General features: G+C 38.9%; 1 protein-coding gene across 1 annotated transcript in view; it reads left to right on the forward strand.

The window, feature by feature from the left end:
• Nucleotides 1–19521, forward strand: part of LOC100486915 (fibrocystin-L) — a 92325-nt gene that overhangs the window by 38311 nt on the left and 34493 nt on the right. Inside the window, exons 24-40 of the mRNA XM_031904604.1 lie at nucleotides 3117–3264; nucleotides 3685–3842; nucleotides 4044–4166; nucleotides 4910–5015; nucleotides 5353–5481; nucleotides 6059–6220; nucleotides 6933–7054; nucleotides 7536–7668; nucleotides 8987–9179; nucleotides 9567–9709; nucleotides 10919–11023; nucleotides 11973–12161; nucleotides 13094–13264; nucleotides 14440–14651; nucleotides 15786–16767; nucleotides 17810–18055; nucleotides 18329–18478. Of these exons, the coding sequence (XP_031760464.1) occupies nucleotides 3117–3264; nucleotides 3685–3842; nucleotides 4044–4166; nucleotides 4910–5015; nucleotides 5353–5481; nucleotides 6059–6220; nucleotides 6933–7054; nucleotides 7536–7668; nucleotides 8987–9179; nucleotides 9567–9709; nucleotides 10919–11023; nucleotides 11973–12161; nucleotides 13094–13264; nucleotides 14440–14651; nucleotides 15786–16767; nucleotides 17810–18055; nucleotides 18329–18478 (3472 nt within the window). The remainder of the gene's footprint in view (nucleotides 1–3116; nucleotides 3265–3684; nucleotides 3843–4043; nucleotides 4167–4909; nucleotides 5016–5352; nucleotides 5482–6058; nucleotides 6221–6932; nucleotides 7055–7535; nucleotides 7669–8986; nucleotides 9180–9566; nucleotides 9710–10918; nucleotides 11024–11972; nucleotides 12162–13093; nucleotides 13265–14439; nucleotides 14652–15785; nucleotides 16768–17809; nucleotides 18056–18328; nucleotides 18479–19521) is intronic.

Raw genomic sequence — 19521 nt, forward strand, 5'->3', positions numbered from 1 at the left:
CCAAACACAGGAAATGAGGCTACCAAACCAAACACAGGAAATTAGGCTACCAAACACAGATAATGAGGCTACCAAACACATGAAATGAGGCTACCAAACACAGGAAATGAGGCTACCAAACACAGGAAATGAGGCTACCAAACACAGGAAATGAGGCTACCAAACACAGGGAATGAGGCTACCAAACACAGGGAATGAGGCTACCAAACACAGGAAATGAGGCTACCAAACACAGATAATGAGGCTACCAAACACAGGAAATAAGGCTACCAAACACAGGAAATTAGGCTACCAAACACAGATAATGAGGCTACCAAACACAAGAAATAAGGCTACCAAACCAAACACAGGAAATTAGGCTACCAAACACAGGAAATTAGGCTACCAAACACAGATAATGAGGCTACCAAACACAGGGAATGAGGCTACCAAACACAGGGAATGAGGCTACCAAACACAGATAATGAGGCTACCAAACACAGATAATGAGGCTACCAAACACAGGGAATGAGGCTACCAAACACAGGGAATGAGGCTACCAAACACAGATAATGAGGCTACCAAACACAGGGAATGAGGCTACCAAACACAGATAATGAGGCTACCAAACACAGGGAATGAGGCTACCAAACACAGATAATGAGGCTACCAAACACAGATAATGAGGCTACCAAACACAGGGAATGAGGCTACCAAACACAGGGAATGAGGCTACCAAACACAGATAATGAGGCTACCAAACACAAGAAATAAGGCTACCAAACCAAACACAGGAAATTAGGCTACCAAACACAGGAAATTAGGCTACCAAACACAGATAATGAGGCTACCAAACACAGGGAATGAGGCTACCAAACACAGGGAATGAGGCTACCAAACACAGGGAATGAGGCTACCAAACACAGGGAATGAGGCTACCAAACACAGGGAATGAGGCTACCAAACACAGATAATGAGGCTACCAAACACAGGGAATGAGGCTACCAAACACAGGGAATGAGGCTACCAAACACAGGGAATGAGGCTACCAAACACAGGAAATGAGGCTACCAAACACAGGAAATAATGCTACCAAACATTTTGCAGTAGGAACAAGAGAATCGCATGCTTATATCCGCAATGATGCTGGAATTTTGGGGGAAACCGGGGCATAGTTGGAACAGTGGTTGCATTTGAAATTGCACTTTGCTCACTGCACCTCAGTAGGTCTATAGGGCAATCTTGATTATTCTTTTCAAATTTTTCTTAAATATGCTAGTGCTTAAGAATAAATGTCCAATATCCAATGTCTACTTATAAACTTCAGGAACTATTCAGCGGAATTCACCATCATCGATCATCTGTCATACTTTATAAACAGAATATAATAGACCAGTGCTGTCCAACTTCTGTTGTACCGAGGGCCGGAATTTTTCCGACCTACGTGGTGGAGGGCCGATAATGGAAGCCAGTTTTGACCAATCCCCTTTTTGAAACCGCACCCACTTGAAACCAAACCCATGTTATCACATGACCATACCCATTTTAATGGTTGTAGTACAGCAAAAACCTGCCATACTCTGCCTGTCCTACCCTGCCTGTGTGTGCCATACTCTGCCTGCCCTACCCTGCCTTTGTGTGTGCCATACTCTGCCTTCCCTACCCTGCCTGTGTGTGCCATACTCTGCCTGCTCTACCCTGCCTGCGTGCCATACTTTCACTGTGTGTGCCATACTTGGCCTGTGTGTGCCATACTCTGCCTGCCCTACTCTGCCTGTGTGTGCCATACTCTGCCTTCCCTACCCTGCCTGTGTGTGCCATACTCTGCTTGCCCTATGCTGCCTGTGTGTATGGCACACACAGGCAGCATACAGTGACACAATGCTGGCACTGCTCCTACAGTCTGCACAATAACTATATATTAAAAAACTTTTTAATTGCAGTACCACCTCAGTATATGTTCTTTTTGTAGTATGCAGGGATTATTTGTGGGTTTCTACTGCTCCTGAGGTGTGAACAGGGGAACAATGGGGATGATTACAGCCTGAGCCTGAGGTGTGAACACTGCAGGGGGAAAACAATGCAGGGATTAAAAGGTGTGAACAACACAGGGGATTACATATTTAAACAATACAGCCTGATTACAGCCTGAATTTGAGGTGAGAACCATGCAGGGGGGCAGTTAATCACAGTACTGATACCATTTAAAGCTTACACAAGAGTAAGCCATCAAAGCAGCCAGACAGGTGGGGGGCCACACAGAGGGGGGTCGCGGGCCGCCAGTTGGACAGCACTGTAATAGACCATAACTGGGGTGGAATCGAGAAAAATCAGACACAACAACAAATTGTAAAACATTAAAAAGAAAACATTTTGTGAAATAGGATTTTTAGAGAGAGAAAGAGAAAAATCCTACTTTTATATGTCTATGAAGATTTTCATTCATCCAGGTCATGGTATATCTAGTATAAATAAATTTGAAGCAACTGGACTTGTTTAGTAATCATTGAAGACGTTTCACTACTCATCCGAGCAGCTTCTTCAGTTCAACTGACTGGTATGGGAAGTCCTCAGCATATATACTCTTCCACTAATCCAATCACAATGGCACTATGTAACTCTTCAGAAAGGTGACATCTGAAACTCACAGAGGTGTGAATGCTGTGGAGTTACTTTGAAAGGATTACCCAAGTATCATGCAACTCTTCAAACAGGTGTTACTTGTTAGAGTTGCATGATACTTGGGTAATCCTTTCAAAGTAACTCCACAGCATTCACACCTCTGTGAGTTTCAGATGTCACCTTTCTGAAGAGTTACATAGTGCCATTGTGATTGGATTAGTGGAAGAGTATATATGCTGAGGACTTCCCATACCAGTCAGTTGAACTGAAGAAGCTGCTCGGATGAGTAGTGAAACGTCTTCAATGATTACTAAAACAAGTCCAGTTGCTTCAAATTTATTTATACTAGATATACCTACTTTTATATTAGTCACAAATTAGACAATGGTAGAATTTTTCAGTTTATAAATAGTGAGTGGAATTTGTAGATGAAATTTTGACTTAAACCTTTAAAACTGCAATTTTTTGTTCTTATTCTACAATGAGCAGAGTTAATGTTTCTCTCATAATTGCAGAAGACTGAAAACATCTCTGGAAAGACAGCGACCTACAGAGGGGGTTTGTGGCCCAACGGCACGGCTATTACAATCACCAGAACACAGGCTGCCTCTCCTCCAATCGGGGGCACGTTTAGCATTGAGGCTTATGGGAAACAGATTCAAGGTGCCTATGGTGCTTTTTTTAATGAACCAAAATACTGATATGTTTGAATCCAGTTCTTGTCCCAGTCACCCCGTGAGTAGAGGGGGAGCAGGTTTTATTTATCAGTAGTTATTGCTGTGAGACTCAAGTCAGTAGGAGGCAGGTTGTATTTATTAGTAAATAGATGGAGCCCTAAGCCTCACCCATATAGAAAGTTCCCGTAAGGCAGTAGAGTGAGCAGATGGAGTAGGACAAAATGGCATGGTGGGCAGGTGTAGGGTCCCATTGCTAATAAAGCCCTAAATGTATCCATTAATGGATCAGCTGCTCATGGTCCACCATTCTTTATGATACGAAAAAAACTGTGGCTTCTAATTATTATAACTTTAAATGACAATTTGCCATAAAGTTATTTTTTTTACTCTATTTTCTATATTCCAGGTCTTGCAGTCAACATATCCAGTTCAGACCTACAGTATGCCTTGCAGACCATACCGGAACTGGGCCGAGTTTCTGTAAGCTCCAGAAGCGTCAGCTGTGCTGGAAACTCCTGGAATATTAAATATTTAACATCCACAGGCTCTCAGCCTCTGTTACAGGTACGCTCTGTGCTTGGGCCTGTGTTTTTCCAGATATGGGATCTGTCCAGTATACAAATACCATTTAAACATTAAAATGTTTATTTACAGAAGAAGGAAGTGAATAATTGTTTGTGAGCTATGGGGAGAGACGAATATACAGGATATTGGTTTTAATAACTATTTATATTGAAAGCTAATGATATAATTCCATACTCACAGATAAACGACTCCTTGGTAACGGGTATAAATGCTAGAATTACTGCAAAAAGCTTAATCAGAGGAGGTCTGTTCCGTCAGCACTTGTTGGGCGACTTCTTAAGGACCCCCAACAAGAACCCGCAGGTAAGGTATTCTGCTAACTCTGTAGCTTTTATTTCCACACTGTATTAATATAACGGTAGGCGTGGGCCATGGAATTGTCATTTTTAGTACTTATTGTATGTTTTTCCACATACTATGAGAGTACCAAAACATGAACGGTAAAATCCAAACATAAAAGGTTGTGATTTTTATTACTGGGGTGGAGACAATTACTAAGTGCAAAATGTAAAATTTAGGTGCAATCTGCCATGTTTTTTTGTATTTTGCACCCTGCCCTGCACTTCTCTAAATTGCAGATCTCTAGGTTCCCCTGCTGAACACAACTCTGTCTGCCTTTGGCTGCTCCGTATTCATGAGGGGCCGGCAGGGGGAGGCACCCCCACTTCTGGTCCCGTAACATTGTGCAACATTTAGACACACAAGTGGGGGAGCGCCAGTCGGCACAGGCTGCAATAGTGCGTTAGTACTGCAATCTTTACCTTAAAACTGATTTATGCAGAGCACAGCAAGACCCTGGCTAGGACCCCTATTTGCCTATGTTTATGAACATATATATGAGAGCCATTTTAACATGCGGCACTTTTATTTTTAAAGCAGAGCAGGTTGCAAAGTACAGGAAACATGGTGGATGGCTTAATAAATGATTCCTCTTGTCCTGGACTTTTTATATTGGGCTATGTGTGGGTGCTTTGTAGATAAACAATAAATAACCACTGTTTTGCATTTTTGAAAATTTTTTGAAATACGATTCTTTATCTTCCTAGGTTGAGGTCTATATAAATGGCATCCCATCAAAGTGTTCTGGGAACTGTGACTATACATGGGTTGGAGCTCAAACGCCAGTAATCACTGGCATAAATACCACTACATGTAAGCTGGAAGATAATGATAATTAAAGGGCATATATCGACATCCATTTTTTCCCAGTGAATAAATATGACAGGTGTACAATTTCCTTTAGAAGAATCGTTCATAAACTTCACAGAGTTTTGATGGTTTTATACAAGTTGTCATTTATTATAAAAATAAGGCACAGTGCAAAAAATGGGTGCAATGCACTTTGCCCACTACCTACCTTGAAAGCAGAATTGCTGTAGGTATTTGACTTCTACGTCAGACAGACAGATATACAAAGGGTATAAGAGCTATCACTTCATATTAATTGTGCTTACCTATTGGACATCGCCAGTAATATATTAATTCTGTTCTTCTGTAGATGGCAATGAGACTTGGCCGGTGTTGCTAGTAAGTGGAGCTGGATTCTCTAAAGGCTCTATCAATGACACAAGCTACGTGACCATTGGTGACGCACCCTGTGCAATTACCAGTATCTCCGGTAAGTCAATTCCATTGGTTGCTTTCCTTGCACAGAATTTACATTTGTATGTGACACATTTATAATGGTTTCATAATGAGTAATACATTCTATTTGTCATGTATCTGTCTATCTACCTGTTCATCTATCTATCAATGATCTACTGTCCAAATTATCTTTTTCTCTGCTCTTTAATGAAATTGTAGAACATTAGGAGCAGTGACAGGTGGTGAGGGATGGTTTGTCCACCACTGTTTTCCAACAGACAGCAATGGCGAACATAACTTCCCACATGCCATTACTCTACGGATGAGCTGAGTTCATATCACTAAGGAGATATATAGATGATATTAGCAGTGTAGACATTTAAAGATTTACAGAAAGAACCCTTATCTGTAAAGCCCCATGTCCCATGCATCATGGATAATATATTCTCAACCTTAATAACAATTAGATTCACCATAAATACCAGTATTAGACATATCTTGCATGAAAATACCTCAAGTATTGGTGTAAATGATTAAGCTCTAATGCAAAACCTTTTCTTACAATACTATTATAGAAAAATAATATTATAACCATTGTTTTTATCAATAAGAAACTGAAATCCAGTGCCTGATCCAGCCAGCCAGTGCCGGTACCTTTCCCATCAAGGTCTACATTGGGGGTTCTGGGTTTGCGTTATCCACTGGAAGCAACCTGACATATACTGTGCAGTCCTCCATCTCCGCTGTGTCGCCATCCTCAGGAAGCCTCGCAGGTAAAAATAAAGATAAAATAAAATCCAGTTGCCCTCTAGGCATAATATTGCTATACATTCCTTTATTCCCAAGTGGGCAAATAGGATATATGAGCTCTACAAAAATTCAGAGATTGAGTGTTCATACTAAAATGGAGCTCTACAGAATTTTGAAATAAAGGGGCAAAGTGATAACTAGAAATGCACCGAATCCATATTTTTAAGAATTTGAGGTATTACAGATTTTTTCATGGGTTATTTTATTTATCTTATTTGGATGTTTTAATAAATAAGCTAACATTGGCATTGTTTAAAAATTTGGAGTTTATGAGAAGTACAAAAAATTATGAAAATTTCACAAATACGACATTTAAAAAATTGGGCCTTCAAGGATTAGGCCAAACCTCAAGCTAAATCCTGGGCTCCCAGCATGCCCAGTAATAACATACAGAATTATTTCAAATCTAGTAATCAGATTTTAGTTGCAAATGAGTAAATGCTCCTGCTAACTGGTTACTATTGGTTACAGAACTGGAGCCAATATAGCATCTATTAAATCGCACGTCAATAATGCAGATAAATTTGAATTGTTTATAACATAAAATAAAGAATGAATAAATAAGTATATTTCTCAGTATATTTTTTGCTAAAGTCTAAAGCATGAAAATATATATATACTGGATATAGATATATATTTTTTACTAAATCCCTCCACTATTTTGTTTTAATTTAGGGGGAACACTTGTAACATTAATTGGAACCGGATTTAGTGAAGGATCCGTTGTCCAGTTTGGAAGCAACAAGTGTGACATTCTGTTTGCAAATCTAACAACAATCCAGTGTCGGACTGAAGCAGTAAGTATATGTCCTTATATACCGAGTATGAATTATTTCAGTGGTTATGTATAATTATAGGTTTTTATCAAATCACAAATGTAATTGACACAAATATTTCATAAATGCTATAACAGAGGTTAGCGGCTAATGATTTATATTAAAGCTGGTCATACATGGGCCAATATAAGCTGCCAATTTGCCCCCTCCTGACCAGGTCAGTAGCATATAGGCTTGTCTATGAAGATTCTCATTCATCCAGGTCATGATATACAGTATCTAGAAGAATTAAGTCTAAAACAACTGGACTTTTCTGAGTTTTTCATGAAAACGTTTCACCACTCATCCGAGTGGCTTCTTCAGTTCAAATGACTGGTATATATATATTTATAGGCTTATTGGCACATTAGAATATCCTGTCAAACAAGAACTGCATTGTCCCTTTGACCGATCCCATTCGGTTTGAAAAATAAAAAAAAACATCCAATCTTTGCCTTCACAGGAATTAGCAGGATCTGTCGATGTGGTTGTTCTCACAAATGGATTTGAAGCAACGTTACCAAGCTCATTCAGCTACAACGCCTCCTTCACGCCAGTCATAACAGCAATCAGCTCCAACAGGAGTAGTGTTTTGGGTAAGATGCCAAGACGAATGCGGTCATTTCAGGATTTTGCAATTCTGTATTAAACTGTGTCTTAGAAAATTAATATTTACAGTATAATATAATATTTTTTAAAGGCAAAGCTGGTCTTTTTCTTGTAGACCTAAACATGTGGATCAGAGTTGGGCATCCTATGATTTGTAAGTCAACAATATCTGTAGGACCTTAGGTTGGATGTCCCTTTTAAATGTTTATTCTTACAGATTATTCGTTGACTTACTCAAGGTTCCAAAGAGCTTAAATGAGGATGAACTAATGACTCCCTGAATCTTGATATTAGGATTACCCTCTAATCCACTAAACCATTCATTTTTCAGTCTTGGTGGAACATTTCTCTATGGGCGAAGTTGGTATAGTAGCTCTGTACAGGTACAGGACCCATTACTCAGAATGCTCGGGACCAAGGGTATTCCGGATAAAGAGTCTTTCCGTAATTTGGTACTCCATACCTTAAGTTTATTAAAAAACAATAAAACATTCATTAAACCCAATAGGATTGTCTTTCCTCCAATAAGGATCCATTATACCCTAGTTGGTATCGAATACAAGGTACTGTTTTATTATTACAGAGAAAAGGGAATCATTTAACCATTAAATAAACCCAATAGGGCTGTTCTGCCCCCAATAAGGGGTAATTATATCTTAGTTGGGATCAAGTACAGGTACTGTTTTATTATTACAGAGAAAAGGGAATCATTTAACCATTAAATAAACCCAATAGGGCTGTTCTGCCCCCAATAAGGGGTAATTATATCTTAGTTGGGATCAAGTACAGGTACTGTTTTATTATTACAGAGAAAAGGGAATCATTTAACCATTAAATAAACCCAATAGGGCTGTTCTGCCCCCAATAAGGGGTAATTATATCTTAGTTGGGATCAAGTACAGGTACTGTTTTATTATTACAGAGAAAAAGGAAATACATTTTAAAAATCTGAATTATTTGATTAAAATGGAGTCTATGGGAGACAGGCTTTCTGTAATTCGGAGCTTTCTGGATGACGGGTTTCCGGATAACTGATCCCATACCTGTATTGTTACTATGTAATTTATTCCTTCAAATTTCTGGTTCTTCAAATTTGATTAGGTTGCAGGGATTTTTCTGAGTACATACAGTAGTTGCATCACATACCAATATTCTCTCAGTTTTTCATCTGAGTTTAAGCCAGACTGGATACAAAAAAAATTATTGGTTAGTAACTGGCAAAAAAAATAAATAATTTAATGGAACTATCATTGTTCTGTTCTTCCTTTTTTAACTTAATATATGCTAATTCATGTTTTCCTGTAGGTGGGGCAATTCTGACCATTTCTGGGAATAGTTTTGGAAGCCAGTCACCCAACAGTGCAGTTCTGATTGGAAATGTGACTTGCCAGACACTTCAGTGGAACCAATCAGATATTACATGCACGCTGCCCTCTAACCCTCCTGGGAATTACAGTGTTTTGGTGCTAGTGGATAATTTGGGATTTGCATCAGTCAGGTAACCATGTAGCAAATGTATATAATAAATCACAGAAACTTGTTGTTCAATTAATTTTCTGTGTTTATCCCAACAAAATGGTTCTTTGTGTTTTATCATAAATAACTACTGAATTTAAAAATCTTTCATTTATAACCTACATTATTTTCCATGATATTCTTTGAAGGGGAAATAAAACTTCCTTTCTGACAAAGTAACAGCTATGCTGTCTTATCTAGCTATATATTCTCATTTATGGGATGACTTCCATTTCAAGCTATACAATACTCCAGTAGCTCTGGCTCAGAAGGTCACTTTGTTAAAATATTTCATAACTGAAATCAAAAGTTGGGAAGAAAACATTGAATTGAGGATTTTCATTATTGTCATTTTCTTAATTTATTTTAGTTCACCGGACCAATCCTCCATTACTTATGTCTTGGAAGTTAACAGTCTCCATCCAAAGTTTGGCTCTCTGTATGGAGGAACTCACATTACAGTGACAGGTTCTGGATTTAGCACTGATCAGACAAGCAATGCTGTGAAAATCGGTATGTTCTTCATATTTCATCTATAAACAGAATCCTGTGGGTAGCCATACCCTGTATTTGCTTACAAGACAACATTACAATGAGGTTTAATCATTAAAATTCAAAGGGGCCGATTCACTAAAGGTCGATAACGCTTATTGCATGCTTTTTTGCGTTAAAAAGCATGCGATAATTAAGCCCCGATTCATCAAAGTCATTTCACATGCATTAAGACGCATATCGCATGCCCCCAAAAAAGCACTATTGCAATGCGTTATTTACCTCGCATTGCGTTAATTAGCGAATAGAAATAATACTAACGCATGATTCACAAACACATAAGAAGCGTGAAACGCGCTAAATATTACATTAGTCTGTGCGAATATTAACACTTACTTGGGGCAGGCGGTACTTAAAGAAAATTGCGGTTCATGAGCTTTTGGCAACACAATAGGGACTTTGCAGTGGGGTTTATTCAAGTCTGTGTTGGCCCCAGAGTGATGCAGCCGCCAGTTTGCAGGGAAATGGGCATTTTAAAAAAAAAGTTTTACAAAAGTAATGGTTAGGTGCGTTAAATCAAGCGCTAATATAGCAAGCGGGAAAATATATTACGTGCAGCGGGAAATAACGCACGCAGCAGGAATTAACGCAAGAAAAACGCTCATTGCGAGTTAAATAACGCAAAGTACATCGCGTCTTAATTATGACGCCTGTCCTTTTAGTGAATCGAGTGTTAAGTCGCAAAATATAAGAAGCAATAAAATTTTTAATGCATGCTATAAATAGCGCTCGTTTTATCGACCTTTAGTGAATCGGCCCCAAGATCTTGTTTTTTTCGTGATTTTACAAAATTGCCGTGATATCAATTTTCTTCAAAACTCTAATTTTCAAGGCAAAAATTGGAAAAGATTAGAAGAAAAATCTGAACAATTTGAATGAAAAAAATAGCCAGCTTAAACATGGAGATCAGTTGTAGAAATCAATGGCGGGTATATAGTCAAGATTTGAGCTTTTTTATTCTTTGAGATGTTTTAAAAAGTCGCACATTAATGGAACAATGCAGTTTTTGTTGGCGCTGTGTATTTTCTTCATGATCTAACTTGGTCAATAGTCAATAATGAGTATTTAAAATAACACTTCGCATTTCACAATTGTTCCATGAAATTGTTTTCACTATGATCATATTTATTATACATTCATTTTAACTTGGAATGTTTTGTTTTAATGCAGGAGACGTCCCATGCAACATCACCTCCAGTTCAGAAAATGAATTGATATGTACTGTTCAAAGTCCAGGCAAAGTATTTACTGTGACAAATAATGGAATAGACCCGGGTGAGTGGGCTAGGAAAGCTTCATTACTGCTGCTATAGATCTTGACTGGTGAATAGACTGGAAAATACCAAATCTCAAAATTTAAGCAAAGAGCAAGAGGAGCCCCATTAACTGCCTTGGGTTAGCTTAGTAGGGGCAGACCCTCAGTGTGATGAGCTCTGGAATTCAGTAAATCCTTAATAGATGTTGACCAAAATTAACTGAAAATCCACTACAAGAACAAAATATGCTTCTGATTCATGCTTAATGGCATTTTCTTTAGGGATCACCCCTGTAAGGCTGAGCTGTCTTATCTAGCATGGATTTGCAGCGAATTTTTAGCATTTCGCCATTGGCAAATTGTTTTGCGAAACCCAACAAAATTGGGCAACAAAAAAAAATCCTCGACTAGTGCGTTTTGTGGATTTTTCGCAGTTTTGCAAATTTTCTTGTCGTTTTTGTGAATTTTATGGCGAACTGGTACAGATTCACTCATCACTAATCACGTGTTTTTTTTTTGAACTGCAATATTATACCAGTACTACACAACAGATGCCTTTAGTTGTATAGTTGCAAAGTATACTGTAGGAGAGTATAGACAATAGACATTCTCGAGCCCTTTGCTGGGTATGGATCCATTACAGCAGGACTGTCCAGCTCCTGGGGCCATTAGTTGGCTGGGTATTAAACACAAAAGATTTAGCAGAATGCAAAAAGAAATTAGAATTCTTATTTTCATTTGAAAAGAAGTGTATTGTCCTAAGCAATAAAATTCACGCCAAGTGAACATAACATGTTCCCTGGTATCCAGGTTTAAGTCACTGCTAAGGTCACAGTTGAGTCTGGCCTTGACCAAATTCTGCATTTGACCATATTTTTATCCAAATGTCACTTTTGGGTGCAGATTGCCTGTTTTTAGAGTGTTTCTGTTCTGATCATTACACTAACCCTAACCATAACTTCCTTTCAGTGTACGGAAGCGGATATGCTTGGCTACCATCAAGCCTATATATTTCTCTTGGGGATACGGTGGTATGGACATGGCAACCACAGCCCTTCCTCACAGGACTTGGATACAGGGTATTCTCTGTCTCGGACCCTGCAAATGTAACTCACGATGGCAAAACCTTTATCAGTGGGAACACCGTATCACCATCTGGTATAATTTTCTTACTTACCAAACTAATATTTGTCTTTCTTGGCCTAGGTTTACATTTATTTAACGATATATTTCTTTTAAGCTGTGGCTACAACCAGTAGCAAAGGATATTTTTGCCTTATTGTGATTACTGGCATTGTCAATGTTAATTTAAATTATTAGCGGCCCATTATCAACATTCTGATTTTAGTGGTTTTACCATGAACGTCTAGTCATTTGTTAAAAGATCCAAATTGAAAAAGCAAAAACAAATTAAAATGCGGAATGAAAATGAAAAGAACACAAACACTTCATTTTTTCATTTTCAGAAGAATTTTCATGCACCTACAAAAAAAAAAGAAAACCTCTAATACCACTAATTAGTGTTCCAGATCTCCCGCCACAGGGGCCCTGCAGGTGCCCCCGCCGGCCGCGTCCCCTTAACCCCCGCAGTGTCTCCCACCCGACACCTCCCCTGAGTGCGCGTAAATTTAATGCTTTGGGGGAGGAACAGTCGGGCATAGGGTTGGGTCTGGGCCGCCGGGGCCCACCAGGTTTTTCCCGGTGTCCCAGCCACCCAGTCCAACCCTGTATATCCTGTTGATGAAAATGTTATTATGTTGTTAGGGTCACTGACCCCAGTAACTAAAGAACAGATTGACTCTGAGGGTTACATTTTTGTTGCTATTTTTTAATAGCCCATTTTTTCTTTTCAGCCCCTCTCCTTTTAACTTCGATTCTAACTGCCACACTGCTGCCTGGTTGCTAGGGTTATTAATCACTAGCTACTAAATAGCAGTTAAGCTCCAGAACAAAAATTTACAAAAATAAAAATATAAAATAATTGCAGACTGTTTTAGAATATCTATATCCTACTAGATAGTACCCCATTAGTAGTGACTTTTAGATTTGTTCCTCCTGGTGACAATTACATTTTCTTCTGTTGAGTATAGGTGTCTTCTCCTACAAGTTCACATCCCCGGGAACCTATTATTACAGCAGTGGATATGTCAATGATGCCAGAACCATCTTCCTACAAGGAGTAGTCTATGTATCTCCAGCTCAGGATCAGAGCAGTCCCATATATGTGTCTGTTGGCGGGATAAAAGCCCAGTACAACCCAGGTAATTCAAGATGATATGAGCAAATCTCAATGTGAGTTATGTAATAAAAGGTGCAACGTTTGCTATGGGTCCAGCTATAGGGACCAATCAGCAGGTAGCATTTACTGGCCTCCTGTTTAAAAGGAAACATCTTTTTGGTTCCTATTGGTTACTGTTCTGCCCCAATAAGGGGTAATTATATCTTAGTTGGGATCAAGTACAGGTACTGTTTTATTATTACAGAGAAAAGGGAATCATTTAACCATTAAATAAACCCAATAGGGCTGTTCTGCCCCCAATTAGGGGTAATTATATCTTAGGAAATCAAATATGAAGATAGGCAGGCACTCCGAATTATTAGTTGCAAAAAAGTAGAAAAATGCAGCCAGTAGAGAATAATTAAGTTAAAAAAGTATAAATTTTATTTTATCCATATGTAAAAGCAAATAGCCTAAGCACCTGGACCCACCGTCACTGTGGGTAAGAGTTATATATCTACCAAAAAGTGTGATCACATCCTACTACGTTTTGATTGTAATTATATCTTAGTTGGGATCAAGTACAGGTACTGTTTTATTATTACAGAGAAAAGGGAATCATTTAACCATGAAATAAACCCAATAGGGCTGTTCTGCCCCCAATAAGGGGTAATTATATCTTAGTTGGGATCAAGTACAGGTACTGTTTTATTATTACAGAGAAAAGGGAATCATTTAACCATTAAATAAACCCAATAGGGCTGTTTTGCCCCCAATAAGGGGTAATTATATCTTAGTTGGGATCAAGTACAGGTACTGTTTTATTATTACAGAGAAAAGGGAATCATTTAACCATTAAATAAACCCAATAGGGCTGTTCTGCCCCCAATAAGGGGTAATTATATCTTAGTGGGGATCAAGTACAGGTACTGTTACCTATTATTACAAAGAAAAAGGAAATCATATTTAAAAATTAGAATTATTTGACTAAAATGGAGTTAATGGGAGACGGCCTTTCCGTAATTCGGAACTTAATTCTGGATATCGGGTTTCCGGATAAGGGATCCCATACCTGTACCTGCATCTTGAATATATTTGCTATTACAGTCTATAAAGACATGAAAAAGATTCAGAGTTCTCAACTTAGGTTAAAAATTCTCAACACAAACATATCTGCTCAAAAATAATAATGTAATCGTTTTTTCCATATTTTAACAGCTTCAGCGTTTCCAAGCGAAGTGGACAGTTGCCTAGCACCAGAGCCAACATGTCCTCAACTCTCAAATATCACTTCCAGTAATTCTCTCTCATTTGGGTTTTCAAGCTGTTTCTCATCTTCCATAACCAGCATTAGCCCTTCTTATGGAACCATACATGACTCAATAACCATCAATGGAACTGGATTCAGTGATACTGAGTGTGCCAATCAGGTATGTAACAGAACAGATGATGACCATCTATATATACATTTCTAGTGATGAACAATAATGAGTACTTGCAAAGACCAACATTAATAGGTTGACTAAACTGCCAACATTTATACTTAGGGGCAGATTTATCAAAATGTGAGTATAGAGCATAATATATAAAAACTCACCCATGTTCTATTCATTCTTCTGGGATTTTTAGAAGCATATTTATGAATGGGTAAAAGTTAGAACTCACAATTTGATAAATAAGCTTCTAAAAATCCCATAGTAATGAATAGAACATGGGTGAGTTTTTATGTATTAAGCTCTAAACACACATTTGGAAAAATCTACCCCTAAGCACAAATGTTCTACTACAGATTTGTTAAAGGAACAGTAACACCAAAAAATGAAAGTGTATAATTACTATATTATGTACTATTGCCCTGCACTGGTAAAAGTTGCGTGTTTGCTTCATAAACACTACTACAGTTTATATAAATACCCTGCTGTGTAGCCATGGGGGCAGCCATTTAAATTGAAAAAAGGAGAAAAGGCACAGGTTACTAAGCAGATAACAGATAAGCAGCATAGATTCCCATTGTATTCTACACAGTTATCTGTTATCTTTTTATGTAACCTGTGCCTTTTCTCCTTTTTTCAATTTAAATGGCTGCCCTCATGGCTACACAACAGCTATTTCTATTAACTACAGTAGTCTTTCTGAAGCAAACACACAACTTTTACCAGTGCAGGGCAACAGTACATTATATTTTAATTATTTTAAAACATTTTTATTTTTTAGTGTTACTGTTCCTTTAACATTTGTCCAACTAGAATGCAGTCCCTAATAATGTCACAGGCCTATTTGGGGAGGTTAGGAGCTGTTGATAACAGAACGAAAGACAAGATTGAACAGGAGTGTTTATTCGGACATGTATAGGTAGTAATGAGAGAGAACAGGCAGATTTGTGCTGTGTGAGAGAGGGTAGTAGATGGAAAGCCACCCATACCAGCCATACTAATGTATCATGTGCTACATGGAGACGTGTCCTTTTTTGGTCTACAGGATATGACTAGTCTGTCACTAAAAGTCAGTATTTTAGAGGAATACAATAAAGGCATGGATTAATTGATATATTGATGGATTTTCAGGTTACAGTTGGGCAATATCCTTGCACTGTTTCCTACGCAGACCAGAATACTGTGATCTGCAATGTAGACCCTCAGAACTCCATGCCGGTTGGGATTGCAGAGCTGGTTTCACTCACAGTGGATAACTATGGAAATGCCATCAACGCCATAGCCAAGGAAATGGATCGACGCTTTGCTCTTCTGCCTCACATTGATTCTGTTACACCCAATAATGGATCCACCACTGGATTCACAAGAGTAACCATACACGGATCTGGGTTTTCCTATACAAATGGCAGCACTGTTATTTCTGGTTTGAGCTGTACTATCATTTCAGTGAATTACACAGACATTATATGCGACACGCTCCCCGGCACACCACAGAATATCCAAGTGAATGTTCTAGTAAATAACATTGGGAGCCAGTGCAAAGGGTCCTGCAGCTTCTCATACATCAGTAGTGCTTCCCCTGCTATAAGCAGTATATCCCCTACTTCTATATACAACTCTACTACATTGTACATAACTGGTTCTGGATTGGGCACCAGCGATAATGACATTTTAGTTTATGTTGGTAACTGGCTGGCACAGGTAATTAGTTCTAATGACACAGACCTAGCCTGTACCATTGGCCCTATTCCTGCGGGCAGTTACACTGTCAAAGTTATTGTTTTAAGCACGGGGTTGGCAACAGGGAAGTTGACTGTAACTAGCCCGGCACAGGCAACTCTTCTAACTCCATCGGGAAGCACTGAAGGCGGCACTCTCCTATCAATCACAGGAAATGGATTTGACCCTCTAAGTACCACTGTGCTGGTTGGTGGAACATTGTGCCATATTGTGTCCGTGGCCCCAAGCAACATTCAGTGCCTTACACCTCCCTCTACAGATGCAGGGACTGCAACAGTCTCCATCCGTGTACGTTCTGTCACTTACCCACCCCTGAGCTTCTCATATTCCCAGAGTGACACCCCCATTGTGTCTTCAGTTGTTCCAGACACAGGTATGCTCTACATTTATTTCATTTAATTTCATTTTTCAAGTTTTAATTAATGTGAAGTTAAACAGACAGCACAAAAATTGTGTATAGACATCACGAGGGCACGGCTACGTGCTAATGGAGTTTGCAAACAATCCCGTATGGGACATAAACCACTATTTTAAGTGGGGACTGCTCTGAGACCCCCAAAATATACCGTAAACAAATAAAAAATACAACCAGAATATCTTTTATTTAGGATTTTATTTTTAGTGTCAACATAAAAATTCTCAAACTATTACATAAATTTAATATAAAGGACAAATAAAACTGCAGGGAGCTCTCACTGTCCCCAAGGCCAAAGTATAGGGTTGCCACCTTTCCCCCTACTGAAAACCGGACAGGGGGGCGGGTGGTGACGTCAGGGGAGGAGACAGTGATCTCACAGGTTGGACCGGTAAAGTCACGGGGGGCGAATGCCGCATCAATCTAGTAAAGTCCTGCCCAGTTTTCCAAATTAGGAAAACCAGGCAGGCAGTTTTGCCATGGACAGCCCTTCTGAAAACCAGGTTGTCCAGATGGCAACCCTACCTAGTTAGCCTTTCCCCACCTTGTACTTTTTACCCCTATAGACATTAAAGGTCTAGTTTAGCTTTAATGTAACTTTTGGTATGCTTTAGCATTAGCAACTCCTTATTTGGTCATCATTTTTATTTTGTTTAGTTTTTGACAAATGTTCCTTCCGATTCTGCTTCTTTCCAGCTTCCAGTTAAAAATGCTCTCTGGCTGATGGGGGTCACTGAGCCTTGGAACAAATGTTTATTGTTACTTCATGTTACTTATTCTTCTGTTCAGGCTTCATTTTTCAGTCTGTTGTTCAAATCATAGCTTGGTTGCTAGGTTAAATGGGACCGTAGCAGAGCTGCTGAAAAACTTAAGAAAACCCACATAGGATAGAAAATGAAGACCAACTGCAAATTGTCAAAGAATGTCACCATCTAGCTTATACATCATAATAAATATAAGGTTACTAGGTAAAGTTAATTTTGAAGGTTTTTCTTTCTAGGTGTACCAGGAACTTCAGTTACCATCACTGGATCAGGATTTGGTTCAGATGCCACAAAGACCTCAGTAACTATAGGCAACACAGCATGTACTATAGCAACAATATCAGATACCCAGGTACAATGCACCATGGGCAACCATTCCGGAGGTACTTTCCCTGTCATACTGAAAACTGAGAAGGGATTCGCCAAGTCCAACGTGCAGTTTAACTATCAACTGACTTTAACAAATGTCTCTCCAAATACAGGTAGGTCACAAAGAAACGTTGAAATAATGTAAAAAATAATTCACTTTTTTAGAAAGTATAAAATAAATAATCTGTGTCAGGAAACATCCATTATTGTTTGTAGCTGTGCAACTATCTGCCATGGTGGGACTAATGTAAAGTCATTCAGATTTTGGAATTTTCTATAAATGGCCCTGTGCAACTGCTACACTGCTTGGAAAGCTCACATTATATGGATCTCATGCACTCAGTTCTACTACACCTTGTTCACTATCTGCACAATATTGTTTATAGGAAGCTTTGCCGGTGGATTGATGATCACCCTCACTGGATCTGGGTTTGACCAACTGAACTCCAGAGTCTTTGTGTGCAACTCAGAGTGCCAAGTAGACAGAGACCAGTCAAACCCAAACTCCCTGTTTTGTGCAGCTCCTCCACAGAATGGTAAGCATTCAGAAAAATGTTCCCAACTGCAGCTCCTAGTTAAATATAATGCGCACTATCATGTTTTATGCAATTTTATCCTAAATTTAATATATAAAAAGTATATACATGTAAAAACACTCTGATTAAACAGTTTCATTTATGGCATAGTAGCCTAGTTCACTGCAAGCACAGCAGCTCACACTGTGACCATGAAGCAAATGTCAGATAGACCCTTTTTACTGGCACTGCCATCAGTTGGAAAACAACAGTGGTCATAATAACCCCCCCCCCCCCATTGAAATCTATTGGAAACATGGTGCATGACACACATAGACAGGTGGCTCTCCAAGATCTGCTTGTAATCACTACTTGTGTTTCAAGAATGGCTTAAAATGGGTTACTTAAGGAAGCAGTCTGTGTTGGACCAGTTCTGTTTTCTTCCTTATGGCAGTTGGGGTAAAAATTCCCATTTTGACATTAGCCAGAAGTCTAAAGGTGGCCATACATAGTAAGATTCACTCGTTTGGCAAGGTTGCAAAACAGCCAAACCATTCCCCCGATATGCCCACCTTGGGTGTGCAATATCATGCTAATGCGATCATTTGGCCCTAGAGCCAAACAATCACATTACAATGTAAGGGATATGAAAAGTCGGAGTGAGGACCACATCAATGCCTGCCCAATCAACACCTGGCTGATTTTTGGCCTGATAAGATGACAAATTGGTCTGAAGGACCCAAATGAGCAGCTTGAATCTGCCCCTGTATGGCTAACTTAAAGGGGCAATCAACACCGAGATAATATTGCTTATCTAAAAATTCTGAGAAGTATGCCTTCATTGTTGTAACATTGTCGTTTTTGAAGGGCTTTAGCAGAGCGTTTCTCAGCAGCAACAACTTGTAATGTAATTTACTCAAATGTATACCTTATGGATTGGGTTAAAAACCCAAATTATTACAAATACAATTATTAAGTATCAATTAATGGCATGACATTGTAGCTCTTCTACAGAATGGTAAGTCTATACAACACCTGTAGAGCTATTGGTCTTGGCTAAGTAT

The sequence above is a fragment of the Xenopus tropicalis genome, chromosome 6, assembly GCF_000004195.4.
Source record: "Xenopus tropicalis strain Nigerian chromosome 6, UCB_Xtro_10.0, whole genome shotgun sequence".
In the NCBI taxonomy this organism is placed as follows: Eukaryota; Metazoa; Chordata; class Amphibia; order Anura; family Pipidae; genus Xenopus; species Xenopus tropicalis.